This window comes from Vigna radiata, unplaced genomic scaffold (assembly GCF_000741045.1).
Source record: "Vigna radiata var. radiata cultivar VC1973A unplaced genomic scaffold, Vradiata_ver6 scaffold_134, whole genome shotgun sequence".
NCBI lineage: Eukaryota > Viridiplantae > Streptophyta > Magnoliopsida > Fabales > Fabaceae > Vigna > Vigna radiata.
In genome coordinates this window covers 793,363-818,668 of record NW_014543261.1, presented here as the reverse complement: position 1 = coordinate 818,668, position 25,306 = coordinate 793,363, and the positions used below count along the sequence as shown (strand labels likewise).

The window sequence follows — 25,306 nt, the reverse complement described above, 5'->3', positions numbered from 1 at the left end:
GTACATGCATATAAATGAATTACTTCTTAACGATTGATATACTAACTTTTTTAAATAATTAAAAAGAAACACTAGTTTTTCTTTTTATTTATTTATGGTTGTTTTTTTCTATTATAATCATGTATTTAGAGAAGAATAAGGAACAATATAAATAAAGAACTTCTTCAATAAAAGATGATTTAATATTAGTATAAATAGAAGAGAGTGATAATTATATTTTCTGTATGTTTTACACATTCCCATTACTTTTAAAATAAGTTTATATTTTGCAAAACTTTGGTATGTAACTTATAAAAAATGCTGAAATACATATATCTTATGATATATTATTATGTAATTGTTTAAAATACTTTTAATTAATAAAATGATTATAATAATATGGTGTTACAAACTCAATTTATATTGAAATGCTTAGAAAATTTTGAAATTTACATTCCAAAGTAAACAAATTTCACATCAATGCATTTGGTGAGTGAAAATAATGATAAACTTTTTGACTTGTTTTATATTAACATTGACATACCATCAATCGATATATTTTTTTTTATCAGATATTATCATCAACTTTCATTATAAACTTATATTTTCACTTTAATGGCAGTTTTTAGTTTTTTTTTTTTCAAAATCAAACAAATAAGATGGAAAGTGTATGCAACTTTCTTTCCCCAAAAAATCACTCCCAAACTTTATGGGAGGAACGAGAAAAAACTTTTTACTTCCTGCACTTTTCACCTACAGTTTCACTGCGTATTAATAATCATAACGATCAATTTCTTTTTTCTAAATAACATCTAAAAATTAAAAAATAATTACAAATTAATTAGTAATTTAATCTTCATATTTAAATCTTTAATTTATTTTAATTTTTATATTATTTCTGATTCATTTAAGTTCAAACATTTGGTAAATAAAGTCAATATAATCATTAAATTAGTCTTACCGTCACTTAAACTAATTAATTTTTTTTATTAAATTGACATATTACAGCTATAATAAAGAACTTTTATTCAATAAATATTGAAATTAAATTAACTAAAAAAGTAAATATAAGAGTCAAAATAAATTAAAAGTCTAAATATAAAAGTTAAATTATTAGTATTTTTTACGTACTACATTTTATTTAATTCGTGTTGTCCTTCAAATAAAAATTAATGACTAATACCTCAAATTAATAATTTCATTCTAAATGACTAAACTCTTTCATCATGCATATTTTTCTTTCTACATGTAAAAGTTATAACTGATTTTATGATTATATATATTTAAGAAATCAAATAGCATCATATATATTAAAGTGTTAGTTCAAGGCTTCATTCCTAAATCAGAAATAAGTTATGTTCTGTGTAATAAATCATGGCACATAGTATATCATAGAGAAAACCTCAAAAAATTCAAACATTTACTAAGATATTTATATTTATCTTATTGTATAAAAATTAATGCATGGTCAAACTTGTCTCTCGATCTAATTTTACTTGATAAAATATTTAAGATTAATTAAAAGTAAAGTGTTATTTCTTAAAAGATAAAATAATGAAATAAAAAGTAAATGAAAAATATAATATTAATATAAATTAAAACTCAGTCTTAAACCTTTCAAATTCTTTTCCTAATATTAATTAAAGCTAAAACTATCATTAATATAATAGCATCTAAAATGTTTTTTTTTCATTTTAGTTATATTTCTTCCTTGTCTTTTTTTTCCATCACAAATCGACTAGTGTCTACCCAAATTGTATTTGAACTTGTTTTCGATATTAAATAATCTTCAAAATTAAATACAGAATGGAAATACGTATTTATAAATTTACTCGTCTTTATATCCGTTTTTTGATTTTAAATTATTAAAATATTTTTAATTCATTTAATAACAATTTTTTTATTATTATACGGGTCCGATTAAAAGATATTTTTTTACATTAAATTTTCATAGTATCACGTGGCATTTATGGTTTTTTTTAATAAAAATAGTTATTTAACAAAACACATACAAATAAAATACAAATTCAGTAAGAATTTAATAAAAAAGAGAAAAAGAAAATATTTGGCGCAAACACTTCGATGTCAAAACAGCTAGTTGGGGCACAGCGAAATCCAACCCAAACAATTCCCACGCGCTTCCACAAACTTCAAAAGGAAACTTCCTTGTCTTATTAGAGAGTGTGAGTCACGCGCAAAACATCGAGTGCCAAACAGCAAATGTCGAGATTCTATCCTGTCACAAAAATTTCTCACTCAACCACTATGCGACTCAGTGAGACCTTCCTCAGAAACACAACAACAACGACAAAGAATTTTAAGAAAAAATAACCACTTTTGTTCAATGACAACTTAGTGGTTGAACTTATGCAGTCTTAAAAATATGGAATTTGAAAAATTTAATGTCAAATTAATCTTTTACTAACATAAATTTTCTTAATGAAAAAAGATTATTGAACATTTTAATTCAGAAATTAAATTAGAAAAAACAAAATTCTTATGGGTTCTGTAATGATAAAAATAGAATAATATAAAAGAAGAAGCCATGGTAGTGTTTTCGAGTGTAGTTTTTAACCTATGCAAATCATTGGTGAATGTGAACACATGAGAGAGAGAGAGAGAGAGAGAGAGAGAGACTGTGTATGTATGCATAGAGAGATACATACAGAGAAGGGAATACAGATCCATTTGAATAGATGGTGCTTTACCTGCTCTTGTGTGTTCAGCTACATGTTTGAGCATTTGAGCATCTAACAACCAAACCCTAAAAAAAGCATTATCCTCTTCCTTTGTTCTTTGCCCCTTTGCCTTTGCACAACCCTTTTTCTCTTTCCTCTTCATTTATTTTGCTTTCCCTCTTCTGCAATAATAATGGCAATCATTTTCATTTTCTCCCTCTGAACACTTTCTCCTACTCCAACACACACCCTCTTTACAGATCCTGTCATATTTCTTTTCACAATTGCTTTCCTTTCTTTCTTTGTGGCTGCCAAAACAAACTGTTCCAGTCAGAGAGAGAAACAACCAACCAAAGGTTTCAGCTTTAGATCTGAGGGAGCTAAGGTTGTTTCGACCAATGGAGACACCCTGTGTCTCTTGTCTTTCACCTGAGAAGAAAGTTTCTTGCTTTGTGCTTTGACCCTTCTTCTTCTTTTTCATCATCATCTTACTCTTTCTTCTACTACTGCCTTACTTAGTAACTTTCAAATTAGCACTACCTTGTGAGCCACTGAAAGAGGGTCAACAATGCTGGCCATTGGGGTACATGGCACCAGTATCCGCACAAGTACTACTTGCACTGCTTTGCTCAGAGAACTTGAGGTCTTTCTCCTTCCTTTGTGTTTCAGAATTCTGGGTTTTGAGGAATTTGTCGGTGCAAAATAAATGAGGACACGGGGTGTTTTTTTTTTTTTTTTTTCGTGATGAAGAGTCTGCTCGTGATTATTTGTTCATGATATGCCTACCCTATTTTTTTTTTTCTTTTCTGTTTATTTTCTTCTTCTTCTTCTTGAGTATTCTCTACCCAATGATGTGGTGTTTCTCTTCAGGTCAACTTTTTGTCTGTTCTACTGTGTCAAAAGGGAAAGCACGGATAAGGTCTCTGTAGGTTATTTTATTACGGAGGAAAGGGGCTTTGTCTTTCTTCATGAGATTGATTACCTGAGCTGAAAAGGGCCCTTTTTCAGCTTTTAAAATTTTCATTTTTTTAGTCTAAATTTTGAAAGCTTTTTTTTACTGTATGTTTCAAATTTCATCAAATTGGGATTCTTGATGCATTCTAGAAGTTACCAGTTTAGCAGTTGGTATGAAGTTTTGAGTTGACTTGGTCTTTAATAATCCATCTTTTTACAACGGTTCACTGTTTCTTTAATCTCGTTGCTTTGTTGTCAGAGAACCGGTTTCTGATTTTGTGACAATTTGGTTTAGTTTTTATGGTTTTGTTGATTTGCATTAATGTGTCTATTAGAAGTTATTACCAATTTGTTGTTTTCACTTGTAATTTATTCTTTACTTGTTACTTTCTTTATCTACTGTTTAATTATTATTCCTTGGTGTAGTGTTTTATAATTTTGTTGATTTACCAAACTGTTTGCTGTTTTCACTTTCACTTTAATCTTTATTTGTTACATTTTTTCTCTATTGCTTTTCTTTTCTTGGATTGACTGATACTGTTATGTGTGCAGCAAATATGGAACGACATTGGGGAGAGCGAGGTGGACAAAGATCGAATGTTGATGGAACTGGAGAGGGAATGCTTAGAAGTATACAGGAGGAAGGTTGATGAGGCCGCAAACACAAAAGCACGTTTTCATCAAACAGTTGCTGCCAAGGAAGCAGAGCTTGCGACACTAATGGCTTCACTTGGTGAACATGACATTCATTCACCGGTAAAGCAATTTGCTCTTGTTCAAAAGTCAATTTCTTAACTGGGTTTCCAGTAGTTTGCTGTCTGGATACAAAGAAAAAGTAAAATTATTAATGAATTCAAAATTGCCTTCGCGATTGTGCTTAACTTGCACCAGTTTAGAGTGTCAATGTGTGATGTTGTTATTAGAGCTTCAATCTCCACTATGTGTCCTACACCACTGCTCATGTTCCGGCACCCTCACTCCAACATGCCAATGAAAAAAAGGACGCAAATGATATTATTTATTTGATGTTGCTGCAATCAGTAAATCTTAATAGCCGTGGCTGCTGCTGTACGGCTGTCTGAATTTGTGAATATTGATGTAGGATAGTAGCACCTTTATACTGTTCATGTGAAATATGTGCAAAGCATTGTCCTGTCTTGAGTAATATGTGTGGAATGTTTTATTTACATGGTTTGTGTTTCTTTTACCTACCCATTTGAGGGTGACGGTGATATTTGATATGAACTTGCTAAAAAGATATAATTAGGAGTTAGCTTTCTGAGCTTTGAGAGGATAAAAGATATAATTGCATGATACGTGTTTCTGATACTTTTTTCTGTGAATTTGTAGATTAAAATAGATAAGAGATCCTCTTCTCTGAAGGAGAAACTTGCATCCATCACACCTTTGGTTGAAGAACTGAAGAAGAAAAAAGATGAAAGGTTGAAGCAGTTTGACGATGTAAAGACTCAAATAGAGAAGATAAGTGGGGAGATTTTTGGATTCCATTCTGTCAGTAATTCTTTAAGTATCACAACAGTTGAGGATGAACAGGACCTGTCACATAGAAGACTTAACGAATATCAAACACATCTCCGAACTCTTCAAAAGGAAAAGGTTTGTATTATGGTAGAATCTGATCTTTGATCAATCATGTAGAATGATCTTTGATCAATCATGTAGAATGATCTTTGAACTTCCATAGACCTTTGAATTTTGTGAATGATCAATTCTTTTAATATTTTTCCTTATATGTGCCTGGTTCCTGCCCTTTATTTATTTCTCCTAAGAAACGCAGTTCATATGGAAATTTAAATGCTTTTCTTGACTCCTTTTGCCTTATTTTAAATTTCTCATTTATACCACTCATGAACGAATCTTCGAGGACAAGAAAAGTCTACTTATAAGTGGGTTTGAGATATTCAAAATGCATTCTCATCTCAATTACTATATCGATACTCCTTTAGAACTCATTCTTTGCATTTTTATGTCTGTTCTTTTCAGTCTGACCGACTTCAAAAGGTCTTGCAATGCGTGAATGAGGTCCATTCTCTTTGTAGTGTGCTTGGGTTGGATTTTGGCCAAACTGTGGGTGATGTGCATCCAAGTTTGCATGGGACTCAGGTGGAACAATCTACTAATATTAGCAATAGCACATTGGAAGGCCTAGAGCAGACCATTCTAAAGTTAAAAATAGAAAGGAAAACTAGGATTCAGAAGGTGATTTATGGACTCCATACTTTTTTTTTTCACTTTATTGGTTCTTGAAATTTCTTCCATTCCTTTACTCTGGTCTCAGACTTGTAGTATACTCTTTACAAAAATGCAGCTGAAGGATGTTGTAGCTAAACTATTCGAACTTTGGAATTTGATGGATTCATCAAAAGAAGAGAGAAACTCTTTTATGGTGATTACTTCTATTGTTGGAACGTCAGAATCAGAAATCACTGATCGAGGTGTTCTTTCAACAGAGATGATTGAGAAGGTCTCGAAGTTTCTTTCTGTTTCCTCACCCTTTGTTTATTTATTTTTTCATTCTTTCAATTTATTCTGTGGAGATGCAGCTCCTAAACTGAAGAGTCTTTTTGCAGGCTTCAGCGGAAGTGGACAGGCTTACGAAACTAAAAGCTAGCAGAATGAAAGAACTTGTTTTTAAGAAGAGATCAGAGTTAGAGGAAATATGTAGATTGACTCATATTGAACCAGATACAAGTACTGCTGCCGAGAAAGCTGGTGCATTGATAGATTCTGGTCTGTTCCAATACATTCATAGATTATTTACCTTTAAGCTCTCTCTTAGTATTACAGAACATCTTCTTTCTTAGAAATATATATATTTTTTTTTCGAAGCTCTATTAGGGAGGGAACAAAAATATGGATCTAAATAAGTTGAACCAAACACACCTCTGTAAAATTCTTTTTTTGGGGTTTAGAAGGAAATTATCTGACCTTGAATTCTACTATTTCTATCATAGGCTTGGTGGATCCTTCTGAGCTATTAGCCAACATTGAAGCTCAGATAATTAAGGTAAAAGATGAAGCTTTGAGCAGAAAAGAAGTAACAGATAGGATTGACAAGTGGCTTTCTGCATGTGAAGAGGAGAATTGGCTTGATGAATATAATCAAGTAAGTGAGAAATTATATTTTATAATTTGTTTCTTGTGCCTGCCCAAACTCTTCTATTTTCATTGAAAGTTTCACATGCTACCTTTCTTTGTTGAAGGATTATTGAATATACCTTGTATTTTTTATTAGAAAAGAGAGATTCTTGTATGTATTATTCAAAATCACCTGTCTGGAGTAGAAAAAGGCCCATGACAGATGGTCTGAAGAGAAAGTAGATGAAACCAAAATTTAGAAAAGACTCAGATTACAATTATATTGTAATCCTGAGTTTTTCTTATGTATCTTTAATATAACAGGTCTATTTTTGTTACGCATCTTGTTCAAACTCTATCAATCTGGTGTGGCTGTTTGTGATGCCATACTTTTATAAGAAAACTGTAATAATAGTGCTGCCCACTAATTATAGGATACCGCCAGAGACTATCAATATCCCCTTTTCATTAGACAGTTCAAATAAGTGCTTTTGCAATATGATTTCATCATGAACACTGTTAGTGTTAGATCATTTAGTCTTTTCTCTGAAGTAGCATATAATTTCAGGATGACAATCGGTACAGTGCTGGGCGAGGTGCACACATTAATCTTAAACGTGCAGAACGTGCTAGAATAACTGTAGCCAAAATTCCAGGTACTTCTTTCATGCATGCTTATCTGTTATTTTACAGTGCCATTTTGAACTTCTTCTAATGACATGCTATCTTTCCAGCTATGGTTGACAATCTCATTAACAAAACACTATCATGGGAAGATGAAAAGAAGACTCATTTTCTATATGATGGGGTGAGCTTTGAAGTAATATATAATTATTGTGGTTGTGTTTTCTATCTTCAAGCCTTTTTTAGTAGGTAAATTTTATTGTCAATATGATCTATAGGTACGGTTGGTTTCAATATTGGACGATTATAAACTGGCCAGACAACAGAAAGAGGAAGAGAAGAGACGACACAGGGTAAAATTATTAATCTTTAAATCTAAAAGTCAGCAGGATTTTTTCTCTCTTTTCAATTTTGATGTTCTGAGAAATTTTGCTACATGCTGAACTACTATTTATAGATAACTGGTGTGTTTTGTTAAATCTTGCAGGACCATAAGAAGATGCAAGATCTACTTCTAAATCAAAAGGAAGCCATTTATGGTTCTAAACCTAGTCCAAGAAAAAATAACAGCTTTAGAAAGACAAATAGTTACCGTGCAAATGGCAATGGATCTATGCCTCCTACGCCTCGCCGGAACTCCCTAAGTGGTGGAACAACATCCGAACTTCTGACACCACGGTCCTACTCTGGCCGTCAGAATGGATATTTTAAGGAAATGAGAAGATTGTCTACTGCCCCTCTGAACTTTGTGGCTATATCCAAGGAAGATACAATTTCATATGCTTCCCTTTGTGGTTCAGAGCCTGACTCCCCTCCCCAAGTTTAAATGATAAAAAGAAAAAAAAATGGTAGGTTTTGTGGTTCCCCAGTTTGCCATTATTATATTTTTTATGAACTTAAACAATGTGTGATCTCCAAGAGCAGAAAGTTAACTTTTTTCTTTGCTTGGTCATGTTTTCAGTGACAAGATAGTTTGATGAATGGCATCATTGTGCGTGTGCAGGAATAGGGTAAAAAAGATTTTCTTGGGCAACTGTAAGCAGCCAGCAGAAACGTTGTGAATACGAGATGGATTGTACACTAGTATTTGCTTTGTAATAAGCTGATGAGATATACGTGGACAGTGATAACTGACATTTGAGGATACGAATTAGGGTGTTTATGGTTTGAAGAACATTAGCTTTGGGAAGAGTGTTGATACTGGTAGGGACAGTGAAGTGCATGACTCCTTTTGTAGAGGGTAAACAGTGGAGATGATGATGGTTCATACAGTGTTTGACCATGATGTATGTTCTGGGTTTTGTTTGTGTATATATATGTTTCAGTGTGATGTAGTAGTAACTGAGATTATTTTGATTCATAACTGTAGGTGAAGTCCTATTTCATTGCATTCTAATCATGTTTGTTGTATGTCATAATCCTACATCAACTTTTATTCTGCTCAACATTGCCACTCTAGCCCTGCCTGCATCACTTAACCTTTTGTGATTGCTAAGTTTATAAACTTTGATATATTTTAGCAACATTTAAGATGAACCAAAATCTACAAAAGTTTAATTGTGCATTAACAAAAGATCTAGCCAAAATAAGTTCATGTGTTGACCAAATGACATAAATTTGAACTGAGTTATTTTTAGGGACCCAAATGATTATACCCGAAACTGTGACAATAAACTGGTAACTTGTTTTAGCCATCATTTTCACCGTAAGAAGTAGTATGTTAACTGAATTTTTTCAGTAACTTTAAAATAAAATATTATTTAATAACTTATCTTCAACGTCGTAGTCTTTTAAAGATGGTAAGATACATTAAGGAAATATATACTTTCTGTTATAGTTTGATATTGATAGATATTCTTAATATTCTTTTTAACAATATCTTTTATTTATTATAAATGTGTTATATATATTTGTATAATTTTTCTTTATAAATATATTATTCTATGTGGTTTTTAGAAATAATGAGAGATTAATCTTATATCTATTTTTATTATATTTAATATGGTATTTATAGATTAAAACTTATAGTTTATATTTGAATTTTAAATTCATTGAGAGATAATTCTCATGATTTTTATTATATAATATCGATTCTTATTTATGGTTAAGATTTTTGTGGTGAATTTTCATTAATCAATAATGTGTTAGATTGTGATATTTTCATTTCTGTATTATTTATGTGCTCTTCTATGATTTTCTTTATTTATGTTATGAGAGGAATTAAATTAAAAAATAAATATATTCTTTCTTGGATAGGATCGTATCATTTGAACAATGATCAACTATGTTAGAGTACTCTCCTCCTCTTTTAGGATATGTGCTTGTTGTCTTGTCTTTATTGGAGAACCTTGTTTTTTTTAAGGTTTTTCTCTTTTCATGGCTTCTTCCAATGCTTTTTCTGATAATGTAGGTCAATTTGCTCTTTGCAATGAATTTCTTAAATATTATAATAAGGATCATATTATAAGGATCGTTATAACTCTAGTTTCACCCCTTCTGTTGCATGTACATGTATATCTTTTGTTGTCCTAACTCAACCTTTTTCTTTTGGACCTTGGATTCTTGACTTAGGTATCACAAATCACATTATTGATAACAAATTTTTGTTTTCTTCTTTATCCTTTTCAGATAATTTACCAATGGTTACAATGACCAATGGGTCTAGGGTTTTATCTCATGGTGTCGGTACTGTTAATCTTTTTTCGTCTTTAACCATTGATAATGTTCTTTATGTCCTTGTGTCTCCCTTTAACTTATTGTCCATTAGTCTTCTAACATGTTATCTTGATTATGTTATTTCTTTTTTAAAAAAAAAAATTGTTTGTTTACAAGACCAGAGTTCGGGATTGATAATTGGCACTGAATGTGAGTCTCATGACCTTTATCATATCTTCCCTTCTACACATATTAGCATAGTTATGAAGTCTCCATCTCGACTGGCGAGTCAACTGGGAAAAAGAACATTCTCAACACAAAGAGAATCTTTAACAAAGCACATCCGAACATATCATACGCCTAAAATAGTAAGACCCCTTAACAAAGTGATCATAGCGCCTCAATTAATAACAAAGTTCTACAACCAAGTGTTATAATAAGATAACCTTAGTTGCGAAGCTCGACCAGTAGACGATAAAGCTTTATAACGAAGTTCGACCACTAGAGGATAACCTCAATTGCAAAGCTCGACCACCAAAGGAAAACCTTGGCCGTGAAGCTCGACCACTAGAGGATAAAGCTCGATTGTGAGGCTCGACCACCAAAGGATAACCTTGATCGCGAAGCTCGATCAGCAAAGGATAAAGCTCTACCGCAAAGCTTAACCACCTAAGAATAAAGCTCGACCATCCAACTCAACCATAAGAGGATAAGGCTTGGCTACGCAACTCGGGTAGCAGAGAAGAAAGATTGGTCGTGGAGCTTGACTACTAGAGGATAAAGCTCGATTGTGAGGCTTGGCCATCAAAGGGTACATTCCCCTTCAACGAGGTGGTGGCATTGTAGTTTGGGATAAAAAAGTTGCTTCAAGAAAACAAAATAGTGTGGATTTATCCATTCAAGACTCTAATATTATAAATGAATAAGTGAAACAAAAATTATCAAAATTAAATACTTATTTCTTTTGCTTTTTGTATTTGATTTTGAATTATAGTCAGAGTTTAAGATGATTTTGTATTATATTTAGACGATGTTGTATTTATTTTTGAATTGTTTCTAGAATTTAATATTGTTTTAAATTGAAATTTATTTAGATTTGAATGAAATAAAATTGTTATTTTTTTTAGAATTGAAAAAGAAAATTAAGGAAAACCGCTTAACTAATTAACTCAGATAGAATGAGTCATATTTAAATTATTTCAAATAAGGGAGTTGATTAGATTAGTTGATTAAGTGACCAAGGGAATGTTTCATTTTCACAGCACTAGAAATATGAAGCTCTGTTCGGGTCAAGTAAAACCCACAGCATCTCTTCGGAATTTCTAGGCAATTCTACCGAGTTTAATCCTTCCTCGCTGCTTCTACTGCTGCATGAGACCTTTGTTTCGCGTTATCACAAACGAAAACGAAAAAGCTACTCAACAAGGGTGGTCGCGTTCTCTTTCAGTGTCAAATAACCAAACACTTTGTTGGCATCTGTTGAACTCATTTTCTTTAACCGTACACTGCCGCTGCGTCTCAACAGCGATATGGACAAACTCACCCAAGAGGAAGTGGAAACTGACCAACTCAAAAGCAGCACCTTTCAACGCTTAAAATCACACTCGTTGCACCTTCTCGACCTTTTGCAAAACCCTCACATTCATAATCAGAAGCATTCTTCTGTCACCGTAATTCCCCAGCTCCTTCGTTTCCTTCAAACTTCTTCACCCTCTGCTTTACAGCCCTTCTTCGAGTAAGCTACCTCTTCACAAACTCTACACCCTCCATAAATTTAAGACTAATTTTAATTTGATTAACACCACATGATTTCGCCTGTTTTTTTTTTTTTCTTACGTATTGTCATGTGGAATTTTATTGTTTCAAAATTCACTTTTTGTTTAATGCTTGTTTTACTCAATCTCACCTTTTCATGTGATTTTTATTTCCCAGCTACGCTCTATTTCCGTTACTCCTGCTGCTGGATGCAGCGGTTCAGTGTAGGTCTACCCTGAAAATCGATTCCCAGCCTGGTGTTTTGAAAACACCTGTTGAAGTGAGTGATGGCGTTGCTGAAGGTGTGGTTAAATGTTTGGAAGAGCTTCTGAGGAAGTGTCGTTTGAATTCTGTGGATCAGGTGCCTGTGCTTATTGGTTTATGCCGTTGACATTTGGTCTGGATGGGTTGTATGCAAATTATGGTTTCTTACATTGGGATTTTATTTGCTTTTGTTTGTTGGTTGAGTAAAATCGAACTGCCACTGTTGAGTGTGTTGGATGTGTTGCGAATTGGGAGCTATGCTGCTCCCTCTCCTCATTAGGGAAGGGTAACGAACAAAAGAAATAAATAAAGAGCAGAAGGAATCTAGGAACGAGTGGATTTGGGGTCTGAATGCGCAGAAACTGAAGCTGCGCTACGTTGTACTCCAGCCTTTTGGGTCAAAGTAGATGAAGGACACCCTCTAAATATTTTTTAGAGTAAAACGTGGAATAGGTGTAGATATATTGTGCAATATTATTAAGTTTTGTTAATTGTTTACCTAGGTCGTTTTAAATGTTCTGTGATGTAAGTGGGTTATATGCTGATAGTAGACAGTGATCTGAGCTTACTTACCCTTGATAATTTGGGGTCACATTGATAATTTGGGGTCGTTTTAAATGCCATTTGTTTCTGAATAGCCAGTGGCATGAAACGGTATTTATATGAGGTTTCCTTTTTGTTTATGTTTTTGCTAGTGTTGCACATTCTGTTTTTTGTAGGCTTTAAGTATTTTACAAGTGCCAATTTGACTGGTCTTTACACCGTAGCTGTAGCCTGTATTAACTCATGACGGCTGTCAAGTACACACTTCTCATTTGCCATGAACAGCTGTCTAAACTCTTACTAAATGGTGTTTGGTTCGAGACTGAAACACATACTAAACGTTGGTTTCTTTCACAGATGGTTGTTCTACTAAAAAAGTTAACATATGGGGCAATGTTGTCACCCTCCGAGGCTTCAGAGGAGTTTCGTGAAGGAATTTTGTTGTGTGTCAAGGCACTGCTTTTGAGTTTATATTCTTGTTCCGATATGTCTTGCGTGTGTAAACAAATCCCTGGTATGCCGGCACTTTCGGGTGGAGATAATAATGATAGACTTAATAAAACTTTCGCGAGTGGTTCGGAATCAGGAGAATGTGTACTTGCATTTCTTCAGTCTCAATTTGCATCAGCTGCTATTGGACACTGGCTATCACTTCTTCTTAAAGTATGTTGGTTTTTGTTAGAGTTTCTTGGTTAAATTCCTATTCTGTTATGTTTCTATTTTATTTTAACCTTTGGGTGGGTTATTAAATGGATAATAGCATTTTACAACAAAATAACCAAAATTTTAAAGCATGTAGCACTTCTATTGTAGAAGAATATAACTTATTAAAGTAATTAAGGCAGAGATCTTTCTTTTTTAAACTAGAACTAAGTGGAATTTCCCATCCTTTTTTTCTTCTGAAATTTAGTTGCCATATATTATTGAATTTATTCCTATTTGGTCTTATGAAAAGACTGCAGATACAGAGGCTGCCAGGGGACAACAAGGTTCTGCAAGACTTCGAATTGAAGCATTCAAAACTCTGCGGGTGCTTGTTGCTAAGGTAATGCGATGAAATATACTTTTTGAAACACATGTAAGAGTTATTTATTCATTTTTAGCCAAGGAAAGATAAATTACTATAGAGATGAAGGGCCAATAGTATAAATAAAGGAGGTTAGGATATCCTTCTCATAAAATATATACAAGGGAAAAAATACAACCAAGTTTATCAGGGAAATAAAATAGTCATCTCCCTGCATGTTTGATTGGACTTTTCTATATGAAAGCCATAATAGGAAGAGAACCAAAGTTATAAAAGCTTTCTCTATCTCATTACTACAATGAAGGCTATGAAATAACTGAATTAACAGGGTTACATCGTATAGGTTTACCTTTTATTGCACCTCTGGAATCCTCTGAAGTTGTTCTATTTTCTTACACGTTACAAAACTGGATTTTAATATATTTAAATTCTTTCTAACTAAATGTAAATATGGAATCAATCATTTGGTTGTGCTGGTTTACTTTTGTAGGTTGGTTCTGCAGATGCATTAGCATTTTTTTTACCTGGCATTGCTAGTCAGCTAGCTAAAGTTTTACACAGTGCAAAAATAGTGATAAGTGGTCCTGCTGGTAATGTGGATTCTATTGACCAAGCAATCAGAGGGTTCACAGAGTTTCTGATGATAGTCCTCCAGGATGATGCTAATGCATCTGCCCTCGATATTGAATCATCTTCAGACTTTGATTCGAATGAGTGTAATTCAACACTTTCTCTTTTGGAGGAGCTTCGTCACTTGCAAGTTAAAAATTGTGTTAATACAAAAGCTACAGAAGATACAGGTGTTGAGTCAGAAAAAATCTCTTATTCCCAAACTCAACTCCAAGAAACAGGGAATACTGATCCTGATAAAGAGAACTTGTCTCTGCATGTGAACCGAACAAAAGATTGGATGCAGAGGACATCAGAACATGTCAATAAGCTGTTGGATGCAACATTTCCACACGTATGTTTCATGATGTTAGTTTCCTTGTCTTTTTTTACCAGCGTTGGATGTTCGAAACTAGAGTGCTATGTGTATCTTTTGATATACAATGTAACTTTTTATTTGATCAGTAAAATCATTGAATTTCAGATCTGTATTCACCCTTCACAAAAGGTGAGAAAGGGACTTGTTGATGCCATAAAAGGACTGTTGTCAGAGTGCTTCTACACACTGGGGGAGAGTAGACTGATGCTTTTGGTGAGCCCTGAACTGGTTAACTGGGAATAATCATTGGTATGCTTTATGCAGGTTGACGATACAATGTTATATAATAAAAATTGCTGATGGATGTGTAACTAAGTGCAATCTAATCCTTAGCAAGCACGTCATAGCAATACTGGGTTGGAACCTTGTGAGTTTCAGTACTCACCACATTCTGTTCCCCATTCCCTTTATGAAACCGATAAAAAAATAGTTATATAATTTTATCCTTTACCATATAAATAGGTTGAAAACCAGGTTCTTTCTCTTGGATGGTTTAATGAGTGAAGATAATTATTTAAAGTCGTTGACATTATGCTCTAGTCAAGACACCAACAAAGTGAGTACTGCTGTGTAGAGCCTTTTTGTCTTCAGTAATGGGTATAGCATCCTAAAGACGCAAGGGTAATACAAAAGTCCTCCAATGAGCACAATTAGTTTATTCACCCACGGCCAAGTGTTGGGCAAGTGAATGAAGTTGGCTTACACTCAGGAATTTATTGTCTTTAGTTGCATTTTTCTGGTCCAATGAAGTAGGGGGGTGGGGCAATGCGTGTTTTAAAATTTTCCTCCTGCTGCTCTTATTTATGAAAGAGTTTAATTAGAATGCACTAATGGTGTAAATGTTTCTTACTTAGTCATCCAATCACATTCTCCCGAATGCTAAATGAAGATTACCGGTTGATTGACAGTGTATAATTTTTTTTTGTACTGACCGCCTTCAAATTAAACTCCATGAAACTTTGTTATTTTTCTATTGTTATGGAATATTTCAGAAGTATGTATCTTGTCAAGTAATCTTCTTCATTTTTTATTTTAATTCATTTACTAATGATTCAGGAGTGCTTATGTGCCTTGGTTTTTGATGTATCCAATGATGTGTCTTCAACTGCACAAGATTTCCTTGAGTATTTGTTCTCACAGAATTTGAAACATGTTATAAAACAGAATGCTACTGAGATTTTTATCAGGTTCATCATTTATTTTGGACTCGTTATTCGTTGAGGATGGTTTTCCCCCCTTAGGTTTTTCCCTCATCAGAAATATTTCCTCTTTCAACTTCAGGCACCTTGAAAAGCTTCCCAGGGTAGTACTTGGCCATGAGGAGTCATACGCCGTGTTACATGCTCAGAAATTGCTAACAATAATATTTTATTCTGGTCCTCGCCTAATAGTGGCTCATCTTCAGTCTCCTGTACGTGCTTCTATAATAATTGCACACATTCTTTCTATACGTCTATTATAATTTCTCCTGTTTTACAGTCATGCTTTGTTTTGTTTCTTCAGATATGGTTATCTTGGTTTGGAATAGTGGAAATTAGTTGTACAGGGTAACAATTGGTGTATATTCTAAATTGTAATTTATTTTTTCTTTGGTAATGAAAGAAATTATTAGGATAAAAAAGAAAAATACAAAAGGAGGGTAGAATCTGCAAGAACTAAAACTAGCACAGCCAAAAGTAAACTGATAAAAAAAGAGAAATAAAGAATGTGCAGAGTAACATGTCAATCTAACACGGACATAATGAAGCCAGAAAATCTGCTCTATCGCAAATGAACTCACTAGGAGATTAACATCCCCGAGAGGATTCTCACATTTCTTTCCAAACAAATATAACAAAGAACTGCAGCCTGAGAACACTGCCAAAGCTTTTCTCTAAGACTGAAATTCAGAAAATTCCCTATCACTTTTCTTAAAAGTGAAAATCCTAGGAAATAGTTGAGTGAGTTAAAGAATAGAACTGAACAGCAGGCGCTTTGAAAAATAAAGAGGGACGACAAAGTCTAGGAAAAGCCATTTATACGCCAAAGCAATATTTTTAGATACCAAATTATAAGACCCAAACCTCCTTTTTTTGGGTGAACAGTAAACTTCCCTGGTAACTAACTAGGTGTAATTGTGTTAGTTCAAAATATTCTTTAATTTAAAGATAACACCAATTGCACCTGACAAGGCATCTATATTATCTTGAGAACTGTGGTTTTCCATATTTCATTATATTTAAAGTTTTTTTTCTATCTCTATTAATTAGGACCAGGAGTAACCCTTCCTGTTTATCCACTTATTCTAAAACATTACATTGAATATAGTACATCCTGTAAAATGCCCTGACATTTCATATGAAGTCACCTGTTCATTGTTTAATCTTGTATGCCTAGGTTTTGTGCAATGAAGTATTGCTTATTGTAGTTAAATGTTGAAGATCCCTCATTAGTATATGAGTGAGTGTAAACCTTATTTTATAATTTTTTTTATAAGGTTGAATTAAGTTTAAAATGTACATTTCCTAAGATGGTGTTTGAACTTATCTTTTTGAGGTTTATTGGACTTATCGTGTCACTTGTTATTGGACTGCTATTGGACTACCTACAAATATTTAGTCTCTTGCTTGACATATTTTGTCCTAGCATGAACGAGTATGCTAAAGATCTTACATCGACTAGAGATATGACCAAATTATAGTATATAAGAAAGTAAAAACCTCACGTTATAGATCAATTATGAGGTTGAGTTAAACTTAAATTCCACATTTTCTAATATATAATATAGGTTATATCTCCTTTATTTTATATTTTTCTTTTTCTTTTTTTATTGTTTTAGTGCAACTAAACCCTTTTTCATATTTTTTCTTTCATGGACTTCTATTCTGATGCTTGGAAGTTATTAGGTTGAAGCCAGTAGATTCCTAGATTTGTTTGCTGCATGTCTCAGCCATAATTCAGTGTTTTCGGGTTCGCTCAGGAAACTCACTTCAACAGATCGATCATCAGCTCTGGGATATCTTCCCTCCATTGCAGAGTTGAAATCTGGAGCTAATTTCTTCAATTATAGCCCCTCTCTTATAAGTTCTGGTTTATCCGAACTCCTTAAATGCAGGCTTATTGAGGAAAAGAGTATAGAAAAACCTGTGAAAACTGCTTATGAGCTTCCTCGCATGCCCCCTTGGTTTAGTTATGTTGGTAGTCTTAAATTATACCAGCCTCTTGCGTGGATTCTCCGGTTTGTGGGTTTATCTTTAGTGGCAGGTGATTTTCAATTCAATGTTCTTTTTCACATAGCTCTTACAGTGTTTATCTTTAACCTGGATTTACTTATATTACCTTTGTTTGTCACTGCTAGATAATATAAGTGAAGGGCTTATGTTGCATGTGATTGAGACCCTGCTAGGTTACTTCCGTAAATTGGTTTCTGAGCTTCGTTTAAGAGAATACAATGAAGAAAGCTGGCAGTCTTGGTATGACAGGCATGGTTCTGGACAGTTATTGAGGCAAGCTAGCACAGCTGTATGCATGCTAAATGAGATAATATTTGGTGTATCAGAACAAGCAAGTAATGATTTTGCTAGTATATTTCATAATTGTGCATTTCATACTTCTTTCTGGAACATGCCCAAGGATAAAGGTGTAAGGAGTTATTTAGTTGAGTGCATTGGTGGGATCTTGCATGAGTATTTATCTGCTGAGGTATGGAATGTTCCAATTGATTGTGGAACTGCTGACTTGCTGCATAATGCTGTGGTTGAAGAAGATATCAGCCTATACTTTTTCCAAGATGCTGCAATGCTGCGTGAGGAAAGAAGCTATTTTTATAAGCTGACATGGCTGTTTATTCATTATGATTTGGTTTATTTTTCATATTCACATCTATAGAAACTTGACATAAAATAAAAAATGGTTTATTTATTGTGAAACAGGTTATTATTGATGGAGTAGGCATCTTTAATTTGTGCCTTGGAAGAGATTTTGTTTCTAGTGGATTTCTACACTCTTCACTTTATTTATTGCTGGAGAATCTTAGTTCTTCAAATTACAGAGTTAGAAACTCAGCAGATTCTGTCTTGCATATACTTTCAACCACATCTGGCTTTCCAACTGTCAGTCATGATCTTTGTTAATTTTCTAAATTTTCAATGGCTATTATTTATTGCTATCTTATCTTAAATATATTTATATAGGTTGGGCAGTTAGTTTTGGAAAATGCAGACTATGTGGTTGATTCAATATGTCGACAATTACGTCATTTGGACCTAAATCATCATGTGCCAAATGTGCTAGCATCCATGCTGTCCTACATTGGAGTGGCTCACAAGATTTTGCCTCTACTTGAGGAACCAGTATGACCATGGCCTCTTATTGCCATTTTAAGCAAACTACCTTCCTCATTGTTGGCTATGCTATGATAATTCTTCTTTTGCCAGCATACTTAGACTTTATAACTTGTGGTCTAACTATTTGTAAATGAACAGATGCGCTCTGTGTCAATGGAACTTGAAATACTGGGTAGACATCAGCATCCTGATCTAACTATTCCTTTCCTAAAGGTATGTTGCAAGCTACAACCTCTAAAATTGTGCTTCCATTTCCTTGTTGAGTGGATTTTAATCACACTATTTCCTCCATCTTTTTATATTCATCTTCACCTGGTAGTAATAAATCCTAATGCCATCAGTGAATCCAGGTTTGGAACAGTTTTCAAAATATCTACATGAGATATTTACCATTCTTTTATTTAGCGATAGATATGGCTATTCTTTTTTCAATTTGTTTCTTATTTAGTTAGCATGTACGTCTGAAAGGCTTTAGGTTTCAAAATGTTTGCATAGTTCTAATATCAGTTAGTGCACTGTAAACTGGTTCATCTCAGGCTGTAGAAGAAATTGTGAAGGCATCAAAACGTGAAGCTTTCTTGTTACCCGCTCAGACAGAGTTGTTTGCCAGAGATGTCCGGTCTATAATCTCCGATTCATCTGAAACTAAGCAAGGTTTGAATTGCAATCCATCATTTAGAATTCTTTTTGAAGTTATCTATATGTATATATTGTATTATTTTTATCGATGATGCTTCTGCCATAATCTATTATGGCTTGTGATATATTTTGATAAAGGATTTTTAGGTCCTTGATGTTTTTTCATTATCCGATATTGATAGCATTGGTTAGCACCACAACACCCAAAGATTTTAGTTATTTCTATCCTGGAGCCTTTTGAGGGATTTGAGGATACAAATGACAACCTTAGCGTAATCAATACAAGGAGTCTACATATGTTGATTAACCACACTAACTGAAAGACAGACCAAGTCTTGCGAGTGTAACACTTTAATTCTTAAATTGAAATTTCATGAATACGAGTTTCAACCAAAGAAATAACAAAATCAAATTCTTTTGGTAAGCCTTCTAAAACAGAGTCCAACATTTCACGATGCAAAGATGAGTCTCCAACAACAAAAAGAGAATCAATATGTGCTTTGATGCGAAGTAAGTACTCCTAAACAATGCTACCATCCATTAATGAATGATGAAGTTTGTCTCGCCCTAGTGCAAGTTTTATGATAGAAATAAGTGTACTTTGTCTCGTACCTTGTAGTTTTTCTTCTATTTTTGACTGGTGTAGATGACCCCAACGATCATACAAAAGTTTAGGAGATGAGATGGGGATGCAAAATATGACATAAATGAATTAGTTCCAAAATAGTGCAGTCCTTTGGATTCGTGTTCGTTGCCAATTAGTGGACGAATATCAAGTTTTTGTTTAACAATTGAATTGAAATCAAAGGTTAGTGAATAATTTAATGACTTGGTTAATTGACTTAAAGAATAAGGATAAATGGGCATGTATGAACAAATAGTATAGATTTTAAGTTTAAAGAAGGAGAAAATGAAACTTCATCAACTCCCTAAGAAGAAACCTTGGATCCAATGCCTAAGGTTGGTAAATATGATCGAAAGTACTTGGAAGAGTCTTTCACGAATTGTGTTGTCAAATTGGGGTTTGTAGAAGCTTGTGCTATACTTCTGAATTTTAACCTCAAATATTCTTGATATTCTTTATCAGAAAACTTTGATTCGATTGTTTCAGATTTGGAGATATTGACTCGGTTGTTAGGAAAACCATATCAAGAGTATCAATTGTCTTGAGTGTGACCTATTTTCTTACGGTAATAGCAGTAAAGACATCCTTGACTACCATGTTCTTCCCTGTTGCCATGACCTCCCTTTCCACAAGTAGACACCATGGTAGACAATTTAGTAAATTCTTGAAGATTTATGCTTTCTAGGGTTGAGACACACGAAGAATTCGTTTTGTTAAAGTTCATTACTATTAATTGTTAGCCGATAGAAAAATAAAAAAGCTAGCCCGTTACAAACCACTGAAACATGAATAAAGTGATAAAATAATTAACTAAGGAGAAACCAACAAAACTACGTCCCACTAAACCTAGATGTAGGGATAACTTCATAATCAACTGTATGATTTTATTTTATGATTGAAATTCCCTATAAAAAGAGAGGTTGGGGGAAGGGAGAAAAAGTTGTCATTCCTTGCATATATCAAGGTCGTCTAGATTTTCTAAAATTTCTTGCTTCATGTGTAAACTTAAAAAGAGACTTTCTTAAAATTCCTAATCCATGAATGGATAGTAAAGGTTTATGTTAGTATTCAAGAGAGTATTATTTGATCTATTATCAATCCATTAATAAAATGAACATTTGTGTGTTACTATATTAGGGTTCATAAAATTTTACTTTCCCAAACTTGTTGGGATCTTTAAAATCAATGAAGTTAACAATAAGGCCTTAGCCACCAACAAACAACTATCTTCTAATTCTTCAGATTTCAGTTTATAATAGTATAATGCTGGAGTGATAATAATTAGTGGTAAGTAATAATTACATAATATGAATTATTATTACCTTAATTTTACTTAGTATATCAATCATTTATATTTTCATGTTGTTACGATTACCAGGTCTGTCAAGTGCTAGACCTCCTAAGACTTTATCGGGTTCACACCAGTAATTTTATTACTTAAACTGTTAATTTCCTTGATTGTGTTGCTATAGAACAGTATAATAGGACTTATATTGGTGCTTCTGCATCAACCGGATTATGTGATACCTGTTCTCTTGTGGTAATGATTGTTTGTCAATTATTATTAAGTGAAGAGTTTTGCTTGTAGATCAGTGGGAGGACATTTTATTCAAGTTAAATGATTCAAGAAGATATAGACGAACAGTTGGTTCTATTGCTGGTTCATGTGTTACTGCAGCAATCCCACTTCTAGCATCTATCAAGCAAGAGATATGCTTAGCTGCCTTGGATATAATTGAGGTATCTTTTGATTGAAATGTTTTACACTTCAACATGTTAGCCACTGATGTAAATAAGAGAAGCATGCATTCTTTTTCGGTACTTAAGGCAGTTTTGCTTGCTTTTTCATGAATTGCTGGACTCTGATCAGCCATTTTGATTAAACTGCAAATTTAAAAATAGAGATGAAAGATCTGAACTTCAGATTATAGACAATGCTAAAAATGAGTAAGAAAAAGAAGAGGATATGCCTAAAGGGTAACTTTTATTTCACTGTTCGGATATTTTTTTGTTTTCAATGAGAAATAGGATTAAATGGTTTAAGCTTTAAAACCAGTTTCATACAACTCATCTCTCTTTTTTATTTGTCATACATATGTAGGGATATTTGAGTGCTTTATTATACTGTTGTTTGTATTAAGGTTTTCTTAAGCACTTTTCTTTATATAGATGCTTTGCTTTGTTTTGTATTTCTGTTACCTAGGAGGTTTATCTTTGACATTCATTGAATCCAAGCCTTTTTAGGCATATCTGACATCTTGTTCCTAGTTCCTTGCGGGAAGATATATTCTACACAACTTCCATCAGTAATGAATTATTTTCTTAACCGAAAGCAAATCTGTGTCAAGGACCTAACTGGATTTTATAAAAGTAATGGATAACTATTCCAAATGGCACTTTCTTATATTGCTGAATTTGACACAAAATGGCGGGGTTTTGGAAAGTGATTCAGTTATTATTTGCCTGCCAGTTTGAGTATGAATCTAAAATCATTTTGAACAATAAGATCTATTATGTATTTTTCTCATTGCTATTTGGATAATTTCTGGTTTTAGAGTGGAACTTTGGCAATAGCAAAAGTAGAAGCTGCTTATAAACATGAGAGGGCAATTAAAGAAGCAACTGAAGAAGCGTTAGAATCATTGTCACTGTATCAGCTGAAGGATACTTTGGAGGCTAATGAAGAAGGGGCTGACGAAAACAGGCTACTCCCAGCAATGAATAAAATATGGCCGTTCCTGGTTACTTGTATTCAGAATAGGAACCCAGTGGTGAGTAGTTCCTCGTTGACTGTCATTTCTTACTTAATTGTTTGGATGATTTTGCTTGAAAGATATTTTATGCATGCAACTCATGTTTGGCAGGCTGTGCGGAGATGTTTGAGTGTGATCAGCAGTGTAGTGCCCGTTTGTGGAGGAGATTTCTTCACACGTCGTTTCCTCTCTGATGGGGCTCACTTTTGGAAACTTCTGATCACATCCCCATTTCATAAAAAGTCATTTTCCAAAGATGAAAGGATTCCTTTGCAACTACCTTATAGAAGCAGTTCCATGAGTTCAGAGGATTCATTGGCTGAGACATCCCATCTAAAGGTTCAGATTGCGGTGCTCAACATGATTGCTGACTTATGCCGTAACAAGAGCAGTTCCTCTGCATTAGAACTTGTTCTGAAGAAGGTTAGTGGTTTGGTTGTGGGGATAGCCTGTAGCGGTGTTGTTGGACTTCGGGATGCTTCTCTGAATGCCCTCCATGGAATTGCTTCTATTGATCCTGATCTTGTATGGCTTCTCTTAGCTGACATATATTACACTAAATATAAAGAAAATTTGCCTCCACCTAGGCCGGAGTTACCACAAATCTCTCAAATTCTCCCTCCTCCCATGTCACCCAAAGAATATCTCTATGTGCAGTATGGAGGTCAGAGCTATGGTTTTGACATAGATTTGGCTTCTCTGGATATTGCTTTCACAAGATTTGACTCTCAGCATCAAATGTATAGCTAAGATCCGAATTAACGTGTATAATATTATTTCTGGCGTTTCTATCCCATTGACTCATCATCCTTTCTATCCTATCTTATGTTTAGTGCTGATTTGGATTAATTTTAAATGATTTTTTATCAGAGAAATTAACTTTTTTGGAATATACTAGAGTAACTTTTGTAACAAATGTGGCAGCTGTTCAATCTTCTATGGTTGTTCAAGCCTAGGCATTAAGTAACATAGTTAAGACCTTTCCTCTTTTAGCTATTAACTTACAAATTGGCTTGCATAGTTTTCCATTAATTAGTTCAGAGATAAAAATCTTCTCCAGTTCCTCCGTTGCAACAAGCAAATTAATATAGAACACTATTAGCGACTCAAAACCTTGTATAGTTGGAATGTAAAAAAGTTGAGCGGGTTGCCGAAACAACTAGGAAATCTGATATTTCTAAGCTTACACTTAACCATTCTTAAAAACGGCCAAACTTCCTCTACTTGTCCAATAAATTTTGAAATATTCACTTTACCTTTTAATTTTTAAATGATAATCAAGGTTTCATGACTCCATTTTCGACATGAAAAGATGCATGGTGTGGACCCCATTGGCAGGAATTTGTTATACTGCACTTTGTTTAAATACATTAGTTTCTTAGTTTTATATGCTTTAAGTCCACATTAAAACTCTTAGCATTTTAGGTTTAAAATATTTTTTAGTTTTTATCTCATTTTCATAATTTAGATTAAATTGTATTTATTACTCGTTAATAATAAGTGTAGTCGCACGCAGTACCTTTTTAATGGGCACAATATGGAGCTTATTTTGGGACACCCAGCTTGATGTTTCCACCTTGTTTGGAGGAGAGGGACCTTAGACAAAGACCCACACACTTGGGATGGATCTTGAAGCCAAGATCTAGAAGTGCCTCAAAATGATCCTTGGGCTTGGACGGCAAGGAGCTGCCCTAGGTTCTAAAAACAAGTAAGTGCATTGTATTTTCTTTTCTTATAGGTTTCTAAAACCTTTTGTTAAATATCATATAAAAAAATGTAAGAAATTAATCTTCTTGTATTGAATATACATATAGAATCTTCTATTTATAAAAAAAAAAATATGAATTAAGTCCAAAATATAAATAAAAAATAATAATAAGCTAATTAAAAATTGAAGATAAATATAAAATAAAGATAATATATCTAACACTTTTATTCAAGTTAGTACATATAAATTGTATATACCAAGCTTATTACTAATATAATTCATAAAAACTTAGTGAAAATATTTGTTTCTGCATTCAAATGACACCAAATTACTAATAATTTGCAAGACGACATAGAAGACGAAATACCAACCCAAAATATTTTCCTTGAACAACAGATATGGGAGGTTGCTTCATGTAAATATCTTCTTGCAAATCGCCGTTGAGGAATTCATCGTTGACATCTAGTGGATAAAGTGGTCACAACTGTAAATAAACTAACAAAAGTCATCTTTTTCTTGGAAGAAAAAACATATATGGACGAGTCAAACGCAATGATCACAAAAGAGAGGTCAAAAGAGATGACAGTGGAAGAAGCCATGGATGAACAAGAAAGAGCAACCTTAAAAATCCAAGATTCTCCAATAAGGCACCTGAAAAAGGAAAAAGAGCAACCTCGATGCTCTAAATAG

At 33.5% G+C, this 25,306-nt stretch overlaps 2 protein-coding genes across 3 annotated transcripts; both read left to right on the top strand.

The window, feature by feature from the left end:
- Positions 1–2,561: 2,561 nt before the first annotated feature.
- On the top strand, positions 2,562–8,781 carry LOC106753641 (65-kDa microtubule-associated protein 6). 2 transcript variants are annotated; one of them, XM_014635475.2, is made up of 12 exons: positions 2,562–3,300; positions 4,164–4,367; positions 4,962–5,228; positions 5,616–5,831; positions 5,941–6,096; positions 6,203–6,362; positions 6,587–6,738; positions 7,279–7,366; positions 7,445–7,518; positions 7,613–7,687; positions 7,822–8,182; positions 8,338–8,781. In XM_014635475.2, exons 1-11 carry the CDS (start codon positions 3,226–3,228, stop codon positions 8,158–8,160), a joined length of 1,806 nt encoding a protein of 601 aa, XP_014490961.1. In that variant the 5' UTR covers positions 2,562–3,225; the 3' UTR covers positions 8,161–8,182; positions 8,338–8,781. The 2 variants fall into 2 exon arrangements, with proteins under 2 accessions (XP_014490961.1, XP_014490962.1); XM_014635476.2 differs by having other exon boundaries at positions 8,296–8,781.
- Positions 8,782–11,239: 2,458 nt separating this feature from the next.
- Positions 11,240–23,764, top strand: LOC106753642 (TELO2-interacting protein 1 homolog). Its single transcript, XM_014635477.2, has 17 exons — positions 11,240–11,724; positions 11,922–12,105; positions 12,909–13,214; positions 13,507–13,596; positions 14,069–14,542; positions 14,672–14,779; positions 15,623–15,753; positions 15,848–15,977; positions 17,452–17,809; positions 17,904–18,355; positions 18,478–18,657; positions 18,739–18,897; positions 19,030–19,104; positions 19,428–19,545; positions 21,744–21,895; positions 22,711–22,926; positions 23,020–23,764. Exons 1-17 carry the CDS (start codon positions 11,519–11,521, stop codon positions 23,656–23,658), a joined length of 3,978 nt encoding a protein of 1,325 aa, XP_014490963.1. The 5' UTR covers positions 11,240–11,518; the 3' UTR covers positions 23,659–23,764.
- Positions 23,765–25,306: the final 1,542 nt, after the last annotated feature.